The sequence below is a fragment of the Beta vulgaris genome, chromosome 3 (assembly GCF_026745355.1).
Source record: "Beta vulgaris subsp. vulgaris cultivar EL10 chromosome 3, EL10.2, whole genome shotgun sequence".
Lineage (NCBI taxonomy): Eukaryota > Viridiplantae > Streptophyta > Magnoliopsida > Caryophyllales > Amaranthaceae > Beta > Beta vulgaris.
In genome coordinates this window covers 18,755,428-18,769,828 of record NC_079204.1, presented here as the reverse complement: position 1 = coordinate 18,769,828, position 14,401 = coordinate 18,755,428, and the positions used below count along the sequence as shown (strand labels likewise).

At 37.9% G+C, this 14,401-nt stretch overlaps 1 protein-coding gene across 2 annotated transcripts in view; it reads left to right on the top strand.

Annotated features, from left to right (window-relative positions):
- Window positions 1-10,102, top strand: part of LOC104889091 (MLO-like protein 15) — a 34,342-nt gene extending 24,240 nt beyond the window's left edge. For both annotated transcript variants that reach the window (XM_010674232.4, XM_057393642.1), the window contains 7 exons: window positions 206-294; window positions 392-441; window positions 1,257-1,297; window positions 7,757-7,972; window positions 8,459-8,526; window positions 8,690-8,750; window positions 9,481-10,102. In XM_010674232.4, coding sequence (XP_010672534.2) covers window positions 206-294; window positions 392-441; window positions 1,257-1,297; window positions 7,757-7,972; window positions 8,459-8,526; window positions 8,690-8,750; window positions 9,481-9,849 — 894 coding nt within the window. In that variant the 3' untranslated portion in view covers window positions 9,850-10,102. The remainder of the gene's footprint in view (window positions 1-205; window positions 295-391; window positions 442-1,256; window positions 1,298-7,756; window positions 7,973-8,458; window positions 8,527-8,689; window positions 8,751-9,480) is intronic.
- Window positions 10,103-14,401: the final 4,299 nt, after the last annotated feature.

Genomic DNA, 14,401 nt, shown 5'->3' with positions numbered 1-14,401 from the left:
AGAATTCAATGATGTAATAGTTCATCCATACTTCACATAATCATATTATGAAAAAAAAGTAGTCCAAATAAGTAGATACATTTTTTCTTTTTACTACTTAAACTTTCTCTATTTTGGGCCCTCACAATTAAGTGGTCCTGTTCCATGGAACATGTTAAACATGCTAAAAGCCGCCCTTGTAGTTAACTAATTTTGCTTTTGACAGACACATTGTAGGAGTCATACAAAATTCAATTTTCACAAGTACATGGTTCGTGCATTTGAAGCCGACTTTAAGAAAGTTGTTGGAATAAGGTAACTTTCCCTTTTCTTCATTCTACTCCCTTATTTCTAAGAAAATTACTTTTCATTCTAGCAATCGCTTAAAGGTTTCATTCTGATTACTTTGCAGCTGGTTCCTTTGGTTATTTGTGGTCGTCTTTTTGTTTCTAAATGTTAATGGTAAGTTACACGACTCCTTACGCCACATAATGATTTTAAGGATTTTTTTATCTGAATTTTGCTAAATGTATCCGAGTTAAATATATATATCGGAACTTATTCAAATATATTAAAATACGTGTATCAATTAACTTGCAACAAGATTTGAATCCGTGACCTTTTAATATTATACAGGAACAATTACTATATCAACCACCTTTTAATCATGTTTTAAGTGTCCACACTATTATATTCGTTCTTTTAAATGTTGAGTTTTCCTTAATATATTCTAGTGGGAATGGAAAAAATGCATATCAAATCTGAAGCATAATACCAATTCGGGACAACGCCCGAACCCAAATACTAGTTATAACTCAATATATGTGTGGGGCAAGGGGAAATTTTAAAGTATGAAGGACAATATGGTATTTCAATTAATAATCCAATGTGATCTATTATTTGACGAATAAAAAGACTACAATAATTATCACTTGCTTTTACTCACATTAATATTACTCCCTCTGTCCCAAAATATAGTTCACATTTCATTTTGCACAGTCTCCAAAACGTACATTTGACCTACAACATCTTCTATTTCTTATTAGTAAAAAATATAAAAAGTTGATATTACGAATTTATACATTGAGACGAATCTAACAAGACCTCTCATGAATATGTTTTTTTGTATACATTAGTAAGAATATTTGGTCAAAGCTTTTAAAATTTGACTCCCAAAATAGAAATAAAAACTATATTTTAGAATGGAGGGAGTACTTTCTAATGTTACAGTTTCCACAAACTAACGTGTTCTTACTTTTGGCTTTAACAATGTGCAGGTTACCATGCTTATTTCTGGATCGCTTTCATTCCTCTAATAGTAAGTCACTATTACTCATATTTATATGGAGGGAAACATGCATGTTCGATAACTTCTGCAATTAGTCAATGGAAGTAATGCAGAATGATAAAAAAAAAATTTGACTTTTGAATCTTGTTTTCTACTACTATCTGTTATACCACATCCATTTTACAATACATGCACCATTTTTCATTTTGGTACTACTCATCAACTAAATATGATAATCTTTTTCTCACTATTATGTAAGAAAATTAGTTAAGTGAAATTAATTTCGTTTCTATATGAGCATTTCAAATATCAAATGGTTATTATGAAATAGAGGTAGTTATGGCCTATCTTGTATGTTTGTATATGTGCACTCTTATCGAGCTAAAAGGTTTCAATTAATTCTACTATCACAAAGTCACAAGTAGCCATGTATGCATGCAACAACGAAGCCTATTAAGGTCTTGTTTGGTTGTATATAGGACGTCATACTTCCTAGGGAGTTATTTTTTTCATGTATTTGAAATTCCTAGGAAGTGTAAAATTGTGTTTGGTTGATAATGGGAAGTAAAACTTCATATGGGAAACTCTACTTACCTAGGGGGACCTAGGTAAGTAACTTCCTCCATTTTGGAGGAAGTAGAACTTCCTAGGAAGTGCAAATTCCTATAATTTTATCAACCAAATAACTTCATATACTCCTACTTCCTAGGAATTTGCACTTTCCATGATTTGTTTTGTCTACCAAACAAGGCCTAAAGACTCTAAATATTCAATTTAGTTTCAGACGACTTTTGAAAAATAACTAGTATTTGGGTCCGAGTTTTGTCCCAGGTTGGTATTGTGTTTCCGAACTTGATATGCAGTTTTTTCCATTCCCATTAAAATATATTAAGAAAATGATTAAAAGTTGATTGAAATGGTAATTGTGTCATTTATAATAACAAAAAGTCACGGGTTCAAATCATACACCTTTTACTATATTTATATAGATGTGTGGTAATTTTGTAGTTTAAACAGATTTGCGAAATAATCTTATTTTACAAGGAGATGTCTCCGGCCAGGAGTACCACAAATAATTTTTTAAAGTAATTTTCGAAGTTGTTTAAGGTTATCTTAATTAGAGAATGCCCAATATTTGAAGAGTTTTATGCAGTGAGAAAGTGAATATATCATGTTACTGCCATTACTGAGAAATAGGAAGAGAGTAATAGAGAGAATGGTGGCCAGAGAGAATGACGGCTCAGGTATATTATGTTGTGTTAACTTTACATAACAACCTAGTTCCCTTTATATACTAGGAAACCTTTAGAGCAACAATCCCTAGGAGGATAAATCACATGATCCTATGTAAGATAAAGACAAAAATACATAAGACACCTAGGCATTCACCATGTGACTAGCACATGATAATATTAAGCTCTTTTACACTCCCTCTCAAGAGGTGAGTGAGAGGAGGCAGAAGCTCTCACTCCCATCTTGCTGAGAAGTCTATGATGTTGATTCACAGGCAGTGCTTTAGTGAGAACATCTGCAATCTGATCTTGGGAAGGAACATAGGAAGTCTGTATGGTGCCTTGCTTTACTTTCTCTCGAATAAAGTGACAGTCTATTTCAATGTGTTTGGTTCTTTCATGAAGAACTGGGTTAGCAGCAATAGAAAGTGCTACTTGATTGTCACATTTAAGAGCAGCAGCTTGAAGTTTCTTGAGCCCCAGATCTTTGAGAAGAGATATGAGCCATGTTACTTCACAAGTTGTTAGAGCCATGGCTCTATACTCAGCTTCAGCTGAGGATCTTGCCACTACAGTTTGCTTCTTACTTTTCCAGGAAATAGGTGATGTACCTAATAGAACACAATAGCCTGTAGTAGATCTTCTAGAGAAGGGACAAGAGGCCCAGTCAGAATCACAATATGCAGTGAGTTTGGCTGCTGCATTACTTGCCAAGAGAATACCTTGTGCAGGAGCATTTTTAATATATCTTAACACTCTTCTAGCTGCTTGCATATGTATAGATGTTGGAGCTTGCATGAACTGACTTAGTAACTGAACTGAAAAATTAATATCATGTCTAGTGATGGTAAGATAAATCAGTTGTCCTACCAACCTTCTATAGGACTCAGGGTTAGAGAGAAGAGTTCCCTTGTGAGGTTCTAACTTCACATGAGTGTCAAAGGGAAGCTTGAGAGGCTTCTGTTTGTCAACTCCATATTCCTTAAGAATATCAATAGCATATTTTCTTTGAGAGATAAATATGCCTTGGTTAGATCTAGTGAATTCCATTCCTAGGAAGTAACTTAGATCTCCAAGATCTTTCATGTGAAACTGAGTGCTTAGCAACTCCTTCAGCTTTGCTATCTCTTTGGCACAGTTACCAGTGATAATTAAATCATCTACATAGATGAGTATAGCTGTGAATGTACTATCTCCCTCTTGAATGAATAGAGAATGATCAGCCTGAGACTGAACAAAACCAAATGATATCAATGCAGTGGATAGCTTTGCAAACCACTGTCTAGGCGCTTGTTTCAAGCCATACAAGGCCTTTTTTAACTTACACACTGGAGTAACAAGCTCCCTCTGTCTCCTAGGATCCTCAACTTCATTATAGCCCAAGGGAATCTGCATATAAATATCTTCATTCAAGTCTCCATGCAGAAAAGCATTCTGCACATCCATTTGACAAGTGTGCCATTGACACATTGCAGCTACTGCCAACAAGGCCCTGATTGTACTCATCTTAGCTACAGGTGCATAGGTGTGTGTGTACTCAACACCTTGCTTCTGATTGCAACTCTGTATGACAAGTCTAGCTTTCTTCCTCTCTATAGAGCCATCTGCCTTGTATTTGGTTTTGTAAACCCATCTGCACCCAATGGCTTTCCTACTAGGTGGAAGAGTAGTAATTTCCCATGTTTCATTTTCAACTAGGGCTTGTATTTCTTTGTTCATAGCTTCTATCCACCCTGGCTGAGTAGCAGCTTCATAATATGATCTAGGCTCAGTTGTGTCAATGATCTTTCCTACCATATTAGCAAAGTGTTCATTGACACTTGTTGTTGCAACTGGTGAAGCTTCACCTACAGATTCTGCAGTGTTGTGGGAGTAAGGAGTGACATAGTCACTCATCCAGGCTGGGGTCTTGGAAATCTTGTTAGACTTCCTTATAGGCAAGGGTTCAGGAGATGGTATGTGAGCAGGTGAGAGATTTTGTGGTTCAGGTGAGGAATGTTGTGATTCAGGTTCATTGAATGTGTGTTGGCTTGTATTGATTTGGTCAAGGTAGGTATCTTCAACTACATGTTGTAGAGGTTGGTGAATAGGAACAGGGTTTACAATGTTTTTGTAGGTGTTGTTTTTCAAGGGAAAGACATGTTCATAAAACTTTACATCCCTAGACACAAACTGTCTTTTATCAATCAAACTCTCAAGCTTGTAACCTTTTTGAGTTGCTGGGTAGCCTAGGAATAGACAAGGTACAGCTCTTGCCTTGAACTTGTCTTTTTCTCTATCAGGATTGTAGGCCATAGCAAGACACCCAAAGGATCTCAACTCATGATAGTTACATACTTTGTGAAACATCATTTCATAAGGTGTCCTGTTGTTGATTACAGATGATGGCAATCTGTTTATAAGATGAGCTGCAATCAAGACACAGTCTCCCTAGTAGGAAAAAGGTAGCCCTGCTCCAAATCTCAAAGCCCTGCTCATTTTAAGCAAGTGTCTATGCTTTCTCTCCACAACCCCATTCTGTTGGGGTCTATCTACACAGCTTGTTTGATGAATTATGCCCTTTTCAGTGAACAAAGAAACACAATCTTTATCTTTGAATTCGAGAGCATTATCAGACCTGATTATTCTCACATTTCTATCAAATTGATTTCTTGCATAGACACAGAAATTTTTAATAGTTTCAAAGGAGTCAGACTTGTTTTTCAATAGATGAACCCAAGTTGCTCTAGTGAAATCATCAACTATAGTCAAGAAAAATCTATATTTTTCCTTGTAGGGAACCCTATATGGTCCCCATATATCAATGTGAATCAGGTCAAAGGGTCCTGCCACTTTGGTGTCACTCAAGGTATATGGTTGTTTTGTGAGTTTAGCCATAGGACAAGAGATGCAAATGTCATTTTCAGGTTTCTTAAGTTGATCTTTCAAACAAGAAATGTGTTTAAGTTTACTAAAAGGTGCATGTCCTAATCTAACATGCCACAAAAAGTAATCAACCAGCTTTGCATTAAAAGATTTAGAGTTATTACAAACCCTTTCATTAAATAACTTGTAATCAACACAATAATCATCATCAGTGTTGTTTACACACAGAAAAGAAAGCTGGCTAACATTTGCCTTTGATTTCCTAGATTGTCTCTCAGGTTGTGTTTTGTTTTTGTAGGTGAGAAGTCTAGAGTCTTGGCTTGGATTGGGTTGATTTTGTAGGTACTAAAGTCCACCAGTGGCAGTTCCTATGTCCTTAATTCTCTGGGTTGTGCAATCCTGCAGAACACAATAATCCTTGTGAAACAACACACAACAGTTATCACTTTGACACAATTTTTGAACTGAAAGAAGATTTTGTTTGAATTCAGGAACAAACAAGACATCTTTCAACTTAATACCATCAGATAACCAAGCATCTCCGACATGAGTTACATAGGCAACTCCTCCATTAGGTAGATTTATTTTTGGCCTATGTGACAGTTGTTTTACATCATGAAGCTTGTCAAGATTTGCTATCATGTGATCTGATGCACCTGAATCTATGATCCAGGTGTTGTTCATATTTTTCACAAAGTGACATGATATCAAACCTGCAAAGTGAGTGTCAATTTCTTCATCTGTGTCATCAGGTTGTTTCACAGCAGCATTGCTTGAGCTTCCTCCTGACTTCATCAAGTTCTGAAGTTGTTGTGCTATTGCAGCAACAAGTTCAGCATTGCCCATAGTAGCTTGAGCACTGTTTGCATTCTTTTTCTTGGTATTAAACCCACCATATCCTCCTTGATTCTTTCCTCTTCCATAACCTCCTCTATTCTCACCAGTATGCTCAACATTCTTGTTGTACTGTTTGTTCTTCCCATTTCCAGCTGGAAACCCAATCTTGAACCAACATTTTTCTGCTGTGTGATTGTTCTTCTTACACACAGTACAGAAAGGTTTGCTATCATTCTTGCTATACAAGGCAATCCCAACATTTTCTTCTTTTTCCTTTCCCTGGACTTCATTTTGAGATTCCTCCTGCTGAACCATAGAGGTAGCAGTTTCTACTGTAGGCAGTTCACTCATCAGCAGTATCTGACTTCTTAGAGCACCATAGCCATTGTCTAACCCATTCAAAAACTGGAAAAGCTTTTGTTCTTCTTTCTGTTGCTCAATAGCTTCAACATAAGCTGTAATCTCAGAGTTCACATTTGTTATAGGTGGATAGTCATTCATGGATTCTATCTCTTCCCAAAGCACTCTAAGGTCAGTATAGTACTCAGACACTGGTCTCTCACTTTGTTTAACTTCATATATTGCTTTGTTCAACCTGTATTTTCTGTTTCCATTACTTACTGTAAACCTGTTTCTCAAGCTCAACCATATTTCTTTGGCTGATTTCATGTACATAACTGACCTTCTGAGAGATTCAGTCATGTTGTTTAGGAGCCAAGCTGTAACCATATTGTTACATGCTTCCCAAGCTTCTTTTAGCACAGAATCAGTACTGGATTTAGTTAGAGCCCCAGTAACAAACCCTAGCTTCCTCTTTGTTGCTAGAGATATTTCCATGGATCTCTTCCATGGTCTGTAATCTCCAGCTCCTGTAAGTTGTGGTTCAACTTTGAGTGTATTTGGACCATCAGAGGGATGAAGGTACAAAGGGTTATTACACTCAATAGTGGTTTTTGTGTTTTCTCCTCCAGCCATGGTTACAGGAAGATATGTATTTTTTTTTAGAGCTCAAAGTTTAAAACTTTGACACAGAGATTTTTCAGAGAACAATTCTCAGTTTACAAAACATAAAAGGCAGTAACTTTGTAAAGATTTTTCTACAGAAAAGAAGAAAACGAACATCATACTTCACTTACCTCTCACAGGCTCTGATACCATGAAGAGTTTTATGCAGTGAGAAAGTGAGAATATCATGTTACTGCCATTACTGAGAAATAGGAAGAGAGTAATAGAGAGAATGGTGGCCAGAGAGAATGACGGCTCAGGTATATTATGTTGTGTTAACTTTACATAACAACCTAGTTCCCTTTATATACTAGGAAACCTTTAGAGCAACAATCCCTAGGAGGATACATCACATGATCCTATGTAAGATAAAGACAAAAATACATAAGACACCTAGGCATTCACCATATGACTAGCACATGATAATATTAAGCTCTTTTACAATATTTAAACGTCATTTTAGAAAAAAGGATTACAAGATCACACTACATAATTTCCCACAAAATATATAGAAGTATCTTTTAATTTGGGTACATTTAATAATTTGCAGCTGTTATTTGGCGTGGGTACAAAATTGGAGCACATAATTATCCAACTTGCAAAGCAAGTGGCTCAAAGTCGAAGGCAGACTGAGATTGGTGGGCATGTGGAAATCCATCCATCAGATGATCACTTTTGGTTTCATAAACCTCGTCTTCTCCTTCTCTTGATTCATATCATCCTCTTCCAAAACTCCTTTGAAGTCGCTTTTTTCTTCTGGATTTGGGTAAGTAACTTTTTTGTAACATTTTTCTCCTACTTTAATACTACCTCTGTTTATTTCAAAATACAAGCAACCAAGTCAGTTTTGGCACATGATATTAGATGAATACTAATAATTATAACATGAATAATAAGAAATACAGAATTTCTAAATTCTATAAGCAAATAGAGATAAAATGAAACTACCCGCCGTTTAACAATCTAGATCCTACAATTTATCGATCATGTCATAAATTTTTAACCAGGAATAGATGTCATCTAGTTTAGTTAGTAAAATTTCATGATAACATGCAATAATCAAGATCTAAAATTAAAATATTATCTACATCAATGCATTTAATCGTTACTAACGAACGAAAAATAATATTAGTCAAATAGATCATAAATATTGACAAAATTTTCAGAAGAAAGATTATCTCAAATTATAGAAAAGTGATACTTGTAAGTTGTAAGTTGTAACATACTCCTTAATTCATACTGTGCATTACAGGTTCAATATGGTTTTGATTCGTGCATTATGGGTTCAATTGGCTACACTGTTCCAAGACTCGTGATAGCGTAAAGATTCTATTATCTTGAATTTCTTGCTTAGTCTTTCACAACCTTATTTAACTGCACCTACTCAACTTCTAATTTTATTTAGGTAAAGTTTTTTTTTCCTCATATTAGGATGATTATTACTAACTTGCAATACATGGATCATTTGGATGAATGTCTGCAGGGCATTTGTGCAATTTGTCTGCAGTTATAGCACATTACCACTCTATGCGATTGTTACGCAGGTAACTTAATTAGTCAATTTGGGAAACCAAAAAATAAAAAATATTTTGTCCATATAGAGCTTTTTGAGAGAAGTGTTCCACTTCTTTAAGAACAAAGCAAGTACTTCTTCCGTTCCAAATCAGATGTTACACTTTTTATTTTAAGAAGTTTCAAATTAGATGTTACACTTTCATTTTGGGTAATGATTTCTCTCTATCTCTCTCCTATCACATGGAACCCTTTTGTTTTCTTTCTCTATCTCTCTCTCCTCTCCAAAAATTGTTCAAGGAATCCGTGATTTTAAAAGTGTTAACATCTAAATTGAAATGGAGGAAGTATTATTTTTCCTATGCGCTTTTCACAAAATCCAAAAAAAGTAGAATAATGGGACTTCAGTTTATTTTGTGAAGGCAGTTAAGAACTTGGAATGAAACCCGAGTGATCAAAAGTGTGAATTTATGCATACTATAATTTTTTCCAAGTATATATATAGATTTGGCCAATGACTATCTAGAAAAGTAGGATTATACTATTAGAATGTTATTTTTCGATCAACTCCTCTTGAAACTAAATGTATATACAATTTGTTCTCCATAAATTCAAAGCTACAACCTTATTTCACCACAATGTTTAGTTATTGCTTAATATTTTCATTTTTAACTTTGTCGTATCTTGAGTTTACCTGTTCTTTTACAATAGATTTTCTTCATAATATTTACATCTCTTTGATTTTTTTGGATATTCATGAAGATGGGAAGTTCGTTCAACAAGGCAATATTTGAAGATTACATACAAGAAGGCCTAATTAGTTGGGCACAGAAAGCCAAAAAAACTAAAACTACTCTAAGTGCTCATACTACTACAAAACAATCTGCTTTCACAAAAAGAACAAGGTCTATGCCTGCTGCTATGAAACTATTTGATAACAAAGGATCTACAAGTCACCAAGCTGGACAAGGAGAAGGAGAATCCCAGCTTGATTTGGTTCAGAATACTTCTACGTTAATCATTCAACAAGAAAATAATCAAGATTTTATTGCAACAGAGATTGAACCCCAGCATATGGGAATTACCAGTGAGCTGGAACTAACTAGCGAGGGGAAGTTGAGAAAACTCTAAATCATATATATTCGACATGGATGGAGTAGCTCACAAGCTTATTATATTCCACATGGATTTCCTCTTTAACACTGAAATTAGAATTCTTTTTTGAAAGTATTATTGTTATATAATTTGTTTATTGACCTGTTTTTCTTTCTATTTTATCCCATTTGTGTAAAGAACAAGAAGCAATTACTTGTTGAGCCAAACACTTGCATTTTGAGATCTGCTCACTTTTCCAAGAATTTAGTTCGGGTTTTTCTATGGTGTATTCCATGTTTTTCTAAAATTCTATGTTTTATTCCCTTTTTTTTTTTTTTTTTTGAAGGGAAAAGCGTAGTGCATTAAGAACGGGACAAATTGTCCATCAGTACATAAGGAGCAACAATACTGGGACAATTATTCACCCATCATTGTTCAGAACCAAACGGCACTACCTTTGCAAGGTGGTGGGCAACATAATTCCCATCCCTTTTAACATGAGAAAAACTAGCAAAGTCTAAATCAGCAACAATAGAAAGAATATCATCAAGAATAGCATCTAAGTCAGAACAAAAGATGGTTGCCCTCGAGAGACGGGAGATGAGAACTTGAGCCTCCGACTCGAACACCACCTTCGAAAGCCCTTGTCTTCTGGCCCAGCTAGCCGCAAAAAGAATAGCCTTTGCTTCGGCAATGTCCGGAGGCCACCAGGCCCTGATACGTTTCACTGCCGAGAAAAGAACTGATCCAGAGCTGTCGCGAGCAATGGCGCTGATGCCAACCCAGCCTTCCTCGCTAATCGATGCATCAGAATTGATCTTCACCACTCCCACACTCGGCGCACACCAGATACGAGGACTAGGCGCTAAACTTAATCGCGGGCCTGCATAAATCTTGCTTGAATATGCACAAAAATCCTCAACCTGCCTATGAATGCGCTGGGCCACTATGCCGAGAGGGGTAACCACCTCATCAAATACAAACTTGTTCCTTTCAAACCAAATATTCCACGCCAAGTAACAACCTCTTTGGACCATCTTCATGTCCATATCGTTCCAGCCAGCTAACACTTCCAGGATATCCTTGCCTTCACAACCCACAATCATCTCTTCACACCCACAATCAAGCCAAATCTGCCGAATTCTTGGACAAAAAAAGAGAGCGTGATGAGCGGTTTCATCCACCCCGACACACCACGGGCAAGTACCCTCACTAACAATGTGGCGATGCCTTAACGTCGCACGCACAGGTAGAGAATTGGTACAAACTAGCCACAAGAAGTGCCGAATTTTGGGAGCCATATTCCATCCCCAGATTTTCACCCATACTCCATGAAAAGCATCAAGATTGCCACCTTTACCTAGCATATAGGCTGTTTTCACTGTGTACTTCCCATCTTTGGAATAAGCCCACATAAATTCATCCCGTACACCGCGAATGTTAAGAGGGATAGCTAAAATGCATCTTTTATCTCTGTCATTAAAGTGTCGTTCAACCACATCAAGTCTCCACTCCATCCTCTCATGATCGATCAAATCCCCCACAACTTTTATTTCCTTATTTTTTTTGTTTCACAAGATACCCTTCAAAATTTTTGTTTTCTCTATGGAATTTGTCATGGAAATTTTTTTCAATTTCCTCCTTTACGTACTTAGGATGTTCCAGTAATGATGCCTGGACCACGTCTAGACCAGCCCACACACACATATATTGTTTGCCTCGAATAACGCGAGCAAGATCAAGAACGCGCGAACACACACAACGATACTTTTATTACTTTCATAATATCGTACATACAAGGCTAGAATGCCCAAAACGACTAAGGCAAATCTCTGTTTATAAAACAATATATTGGCACCCACTAGTTGGTAACTACCTATTATCTTTGCAACTTCCCCTTAAATCTAGGAGAGTGCCTCTCTCACACTTCTAATAACTACTCCTTATTTTTAGGAAATCATGGGGCAGCATGGGTGGTTAACAAATAACCACCCACCACTCTAAATAACTTCCCATTACCGCCCCTTAATATAAGGGATAATCGCCTCTTAAATTAAGAAGTAACCGCCAACGGTACTCAAGCATTTGTAACTGCCATTAACCACACTTGTAACTTCCAAGCGATTACCAAAGCAATGGTAACCGTCGCCCATGATCCCACCACGTGAGCACTATGCGGACGCTTGGCTAGGAACTCCATTACGTCGGTCTGCTGGGCAGCCACAATATCAGCAATTGTCGCGCCACCTCACCGGACCCATCAGGACCAACCTTCGACTTACTAGCCGTGGGTGCGTTACCTTCTGAGGACTTAGAATAAGGCGGTAACAAACCTTCCCCACCAAAAGAGCCTGACGTCCTCGGTAGGTCGTCGAGGTACGAGCCGATAACATGTTGTTTCATCAAAGTGTTTCGGCTCGCTCTCAAGTGGCATCCATTTCCGGCTTTCCTTTCCAAAGGACGAGGTAATACTCACGACGGATATTCTTATTTCCTTAGCCTATTACTTTATGGTCTACTATCTTCTCGATAGTCTGACCATTCTTCTTGTTCACCGTAGGAGGAACCCTTTTCACCAGGGGGTGCACATTCAATAAGTCAGGATGAACAGGATTCAAATAACTCACGTGGAAGGTGGGGTGAGCCTTAATCCGCTCCGGTAACTCCAAGCGATAGGCTATATTGCCTACCTTGTGATTACCCTGAACAGAAGTGGTCGACGACCTTTGTCCGCTTGTTTTTTCATGCGGCGTTGAGCCTTTGCGAGACTATCCTTAGCCTTATCCATCATCTCCTATCTGTTGGGAGCAAACTGATATGAGGCAGGAAACTTCCCACTCATCTTTTGCTTCACAAACTCCGCATGGTTAATGGTTGTCATCCCATGGCGAACTCAAACGGACTAAATCCCGCCGCACTACTCTGGTACACACTGTAACAAAATTGGGCTGTCTCAAGCAGCGTCGTCCAATTTCATTGTGATGTACTCACATAGTGCCTTAGGTATTCCTCGAGCAAGGTGTTAATATGCTCCGTCTACCCATCCGTTTGAGGGTGGTTCACCGTTGAAAACTTCAACAGCAAACCCATTGGGTTATACAGCTGTAACCAAAAGTTCCTCGTAAATCGAGTGTCGCGATCACATATTATATCCCGGGGAAGGCTAAAATACTTGACCACGTTCCTAAAGAATAGCTTCGCGGCTCTCTCAGCCATGCATGCATATGGAGCAGCACAAAATACCGCGTATTTTGTTAACCGATCCACCATCATTAGGATCGATTGTAGCCCATCAACCTTGGGCAACCCCAATATAAAGTTCATAGAGACCGACTGCCACGATCTCTTAGGGACTGGTAGGGGTTGAAGCAAACCTACTTTCTTCTTTCATTCCAACTTATCATGTTGGCAAACGAGACATGATTTCACATGTGCCTCAATATCATAACTCATTTTTGGCCAAAAATAGTCACGGAAAAGTAATGTTAACGTTCTTTCCCTTCCTGGATGTCCCGCCCACTTGGCGTCATGCACCTCTTGCATTAACTCATATTGAAGCATATCAGCGGGAATGTATAGCCTACTACCCTTGGCATAGTCTAAACCACTCTCCACCCAGAATCGCCTCGTGATTCCGGCTTCGATCTTTTCCTTCATTTTCTCATAAGACTTGTCGCCTACAACGAAAGCCCTCACCTTTTCCGTGAAGTCTGCTTCAATCGTTGTCAAAGCGGTGACCAACTCATGGCACCTACAACTAAGAGCATCAGGGATCGCATTGTGCCAATCGGGCTTAATTAAGCTCCCACTCGAAGTCGTATTCTCCTAAAAACTCCTAACACCGAGCCTATTTTGGGGAGAGCTTTGGTTGCATATTAAGCACGTATTGGCGACATTATATGTCTTGACAATAAACTTTGGCCCGAGAAGATACTCTCTCCACACCCTAAGGCAATGCATCACAGCTAGCATTTCTTTTTCATAGGTGGTGTATCTTTGCTCGACGCCTTCGAGCTTACGGCTCTCAAATGCAATGGGGTGTCCATCTTGGATCAAGACCCCATCAATTGCATGGTCTGAGGCATCAATGTGCACCTCAAAAGGCTTATACAAAACGGGTAACTTTAAGACAGGTTCGCTAACGATTGCTTGGTTGATGTCCTTAAACGCTGCATCGCACTCATCTGTCCAGTCCCACCCTTGCTCTTTCTTGAGCAGGTTGGTCAGCGGAGCGACCTTCTCAGCATAACCAACAATGAACTTACGATAGTAGTTTGCTAGGCCTAAGAATGATCTTAAGTCGGGCACATTTTGATGGGGAAACCAGTCATGGATGGCTTTCACTTTACGTTCGTCCATCCTAACTTGTCCCTTAGCGATCTTATGTCCTGAGAACATGATTTCCTTTTGGGCGAATTCACACTTTTCCTTTTTTACAAAGAGTTTATACTCTTTAAGTCTACGGAACATAAACTACAAATTGTGAACGATGCTCATCAAGATTTTGCTATAAATCACAATGTCATCAACATCCAAAATAACAAACTGATCTAAAAATTCATAAAGAACATCCTTCATGAGATTACAA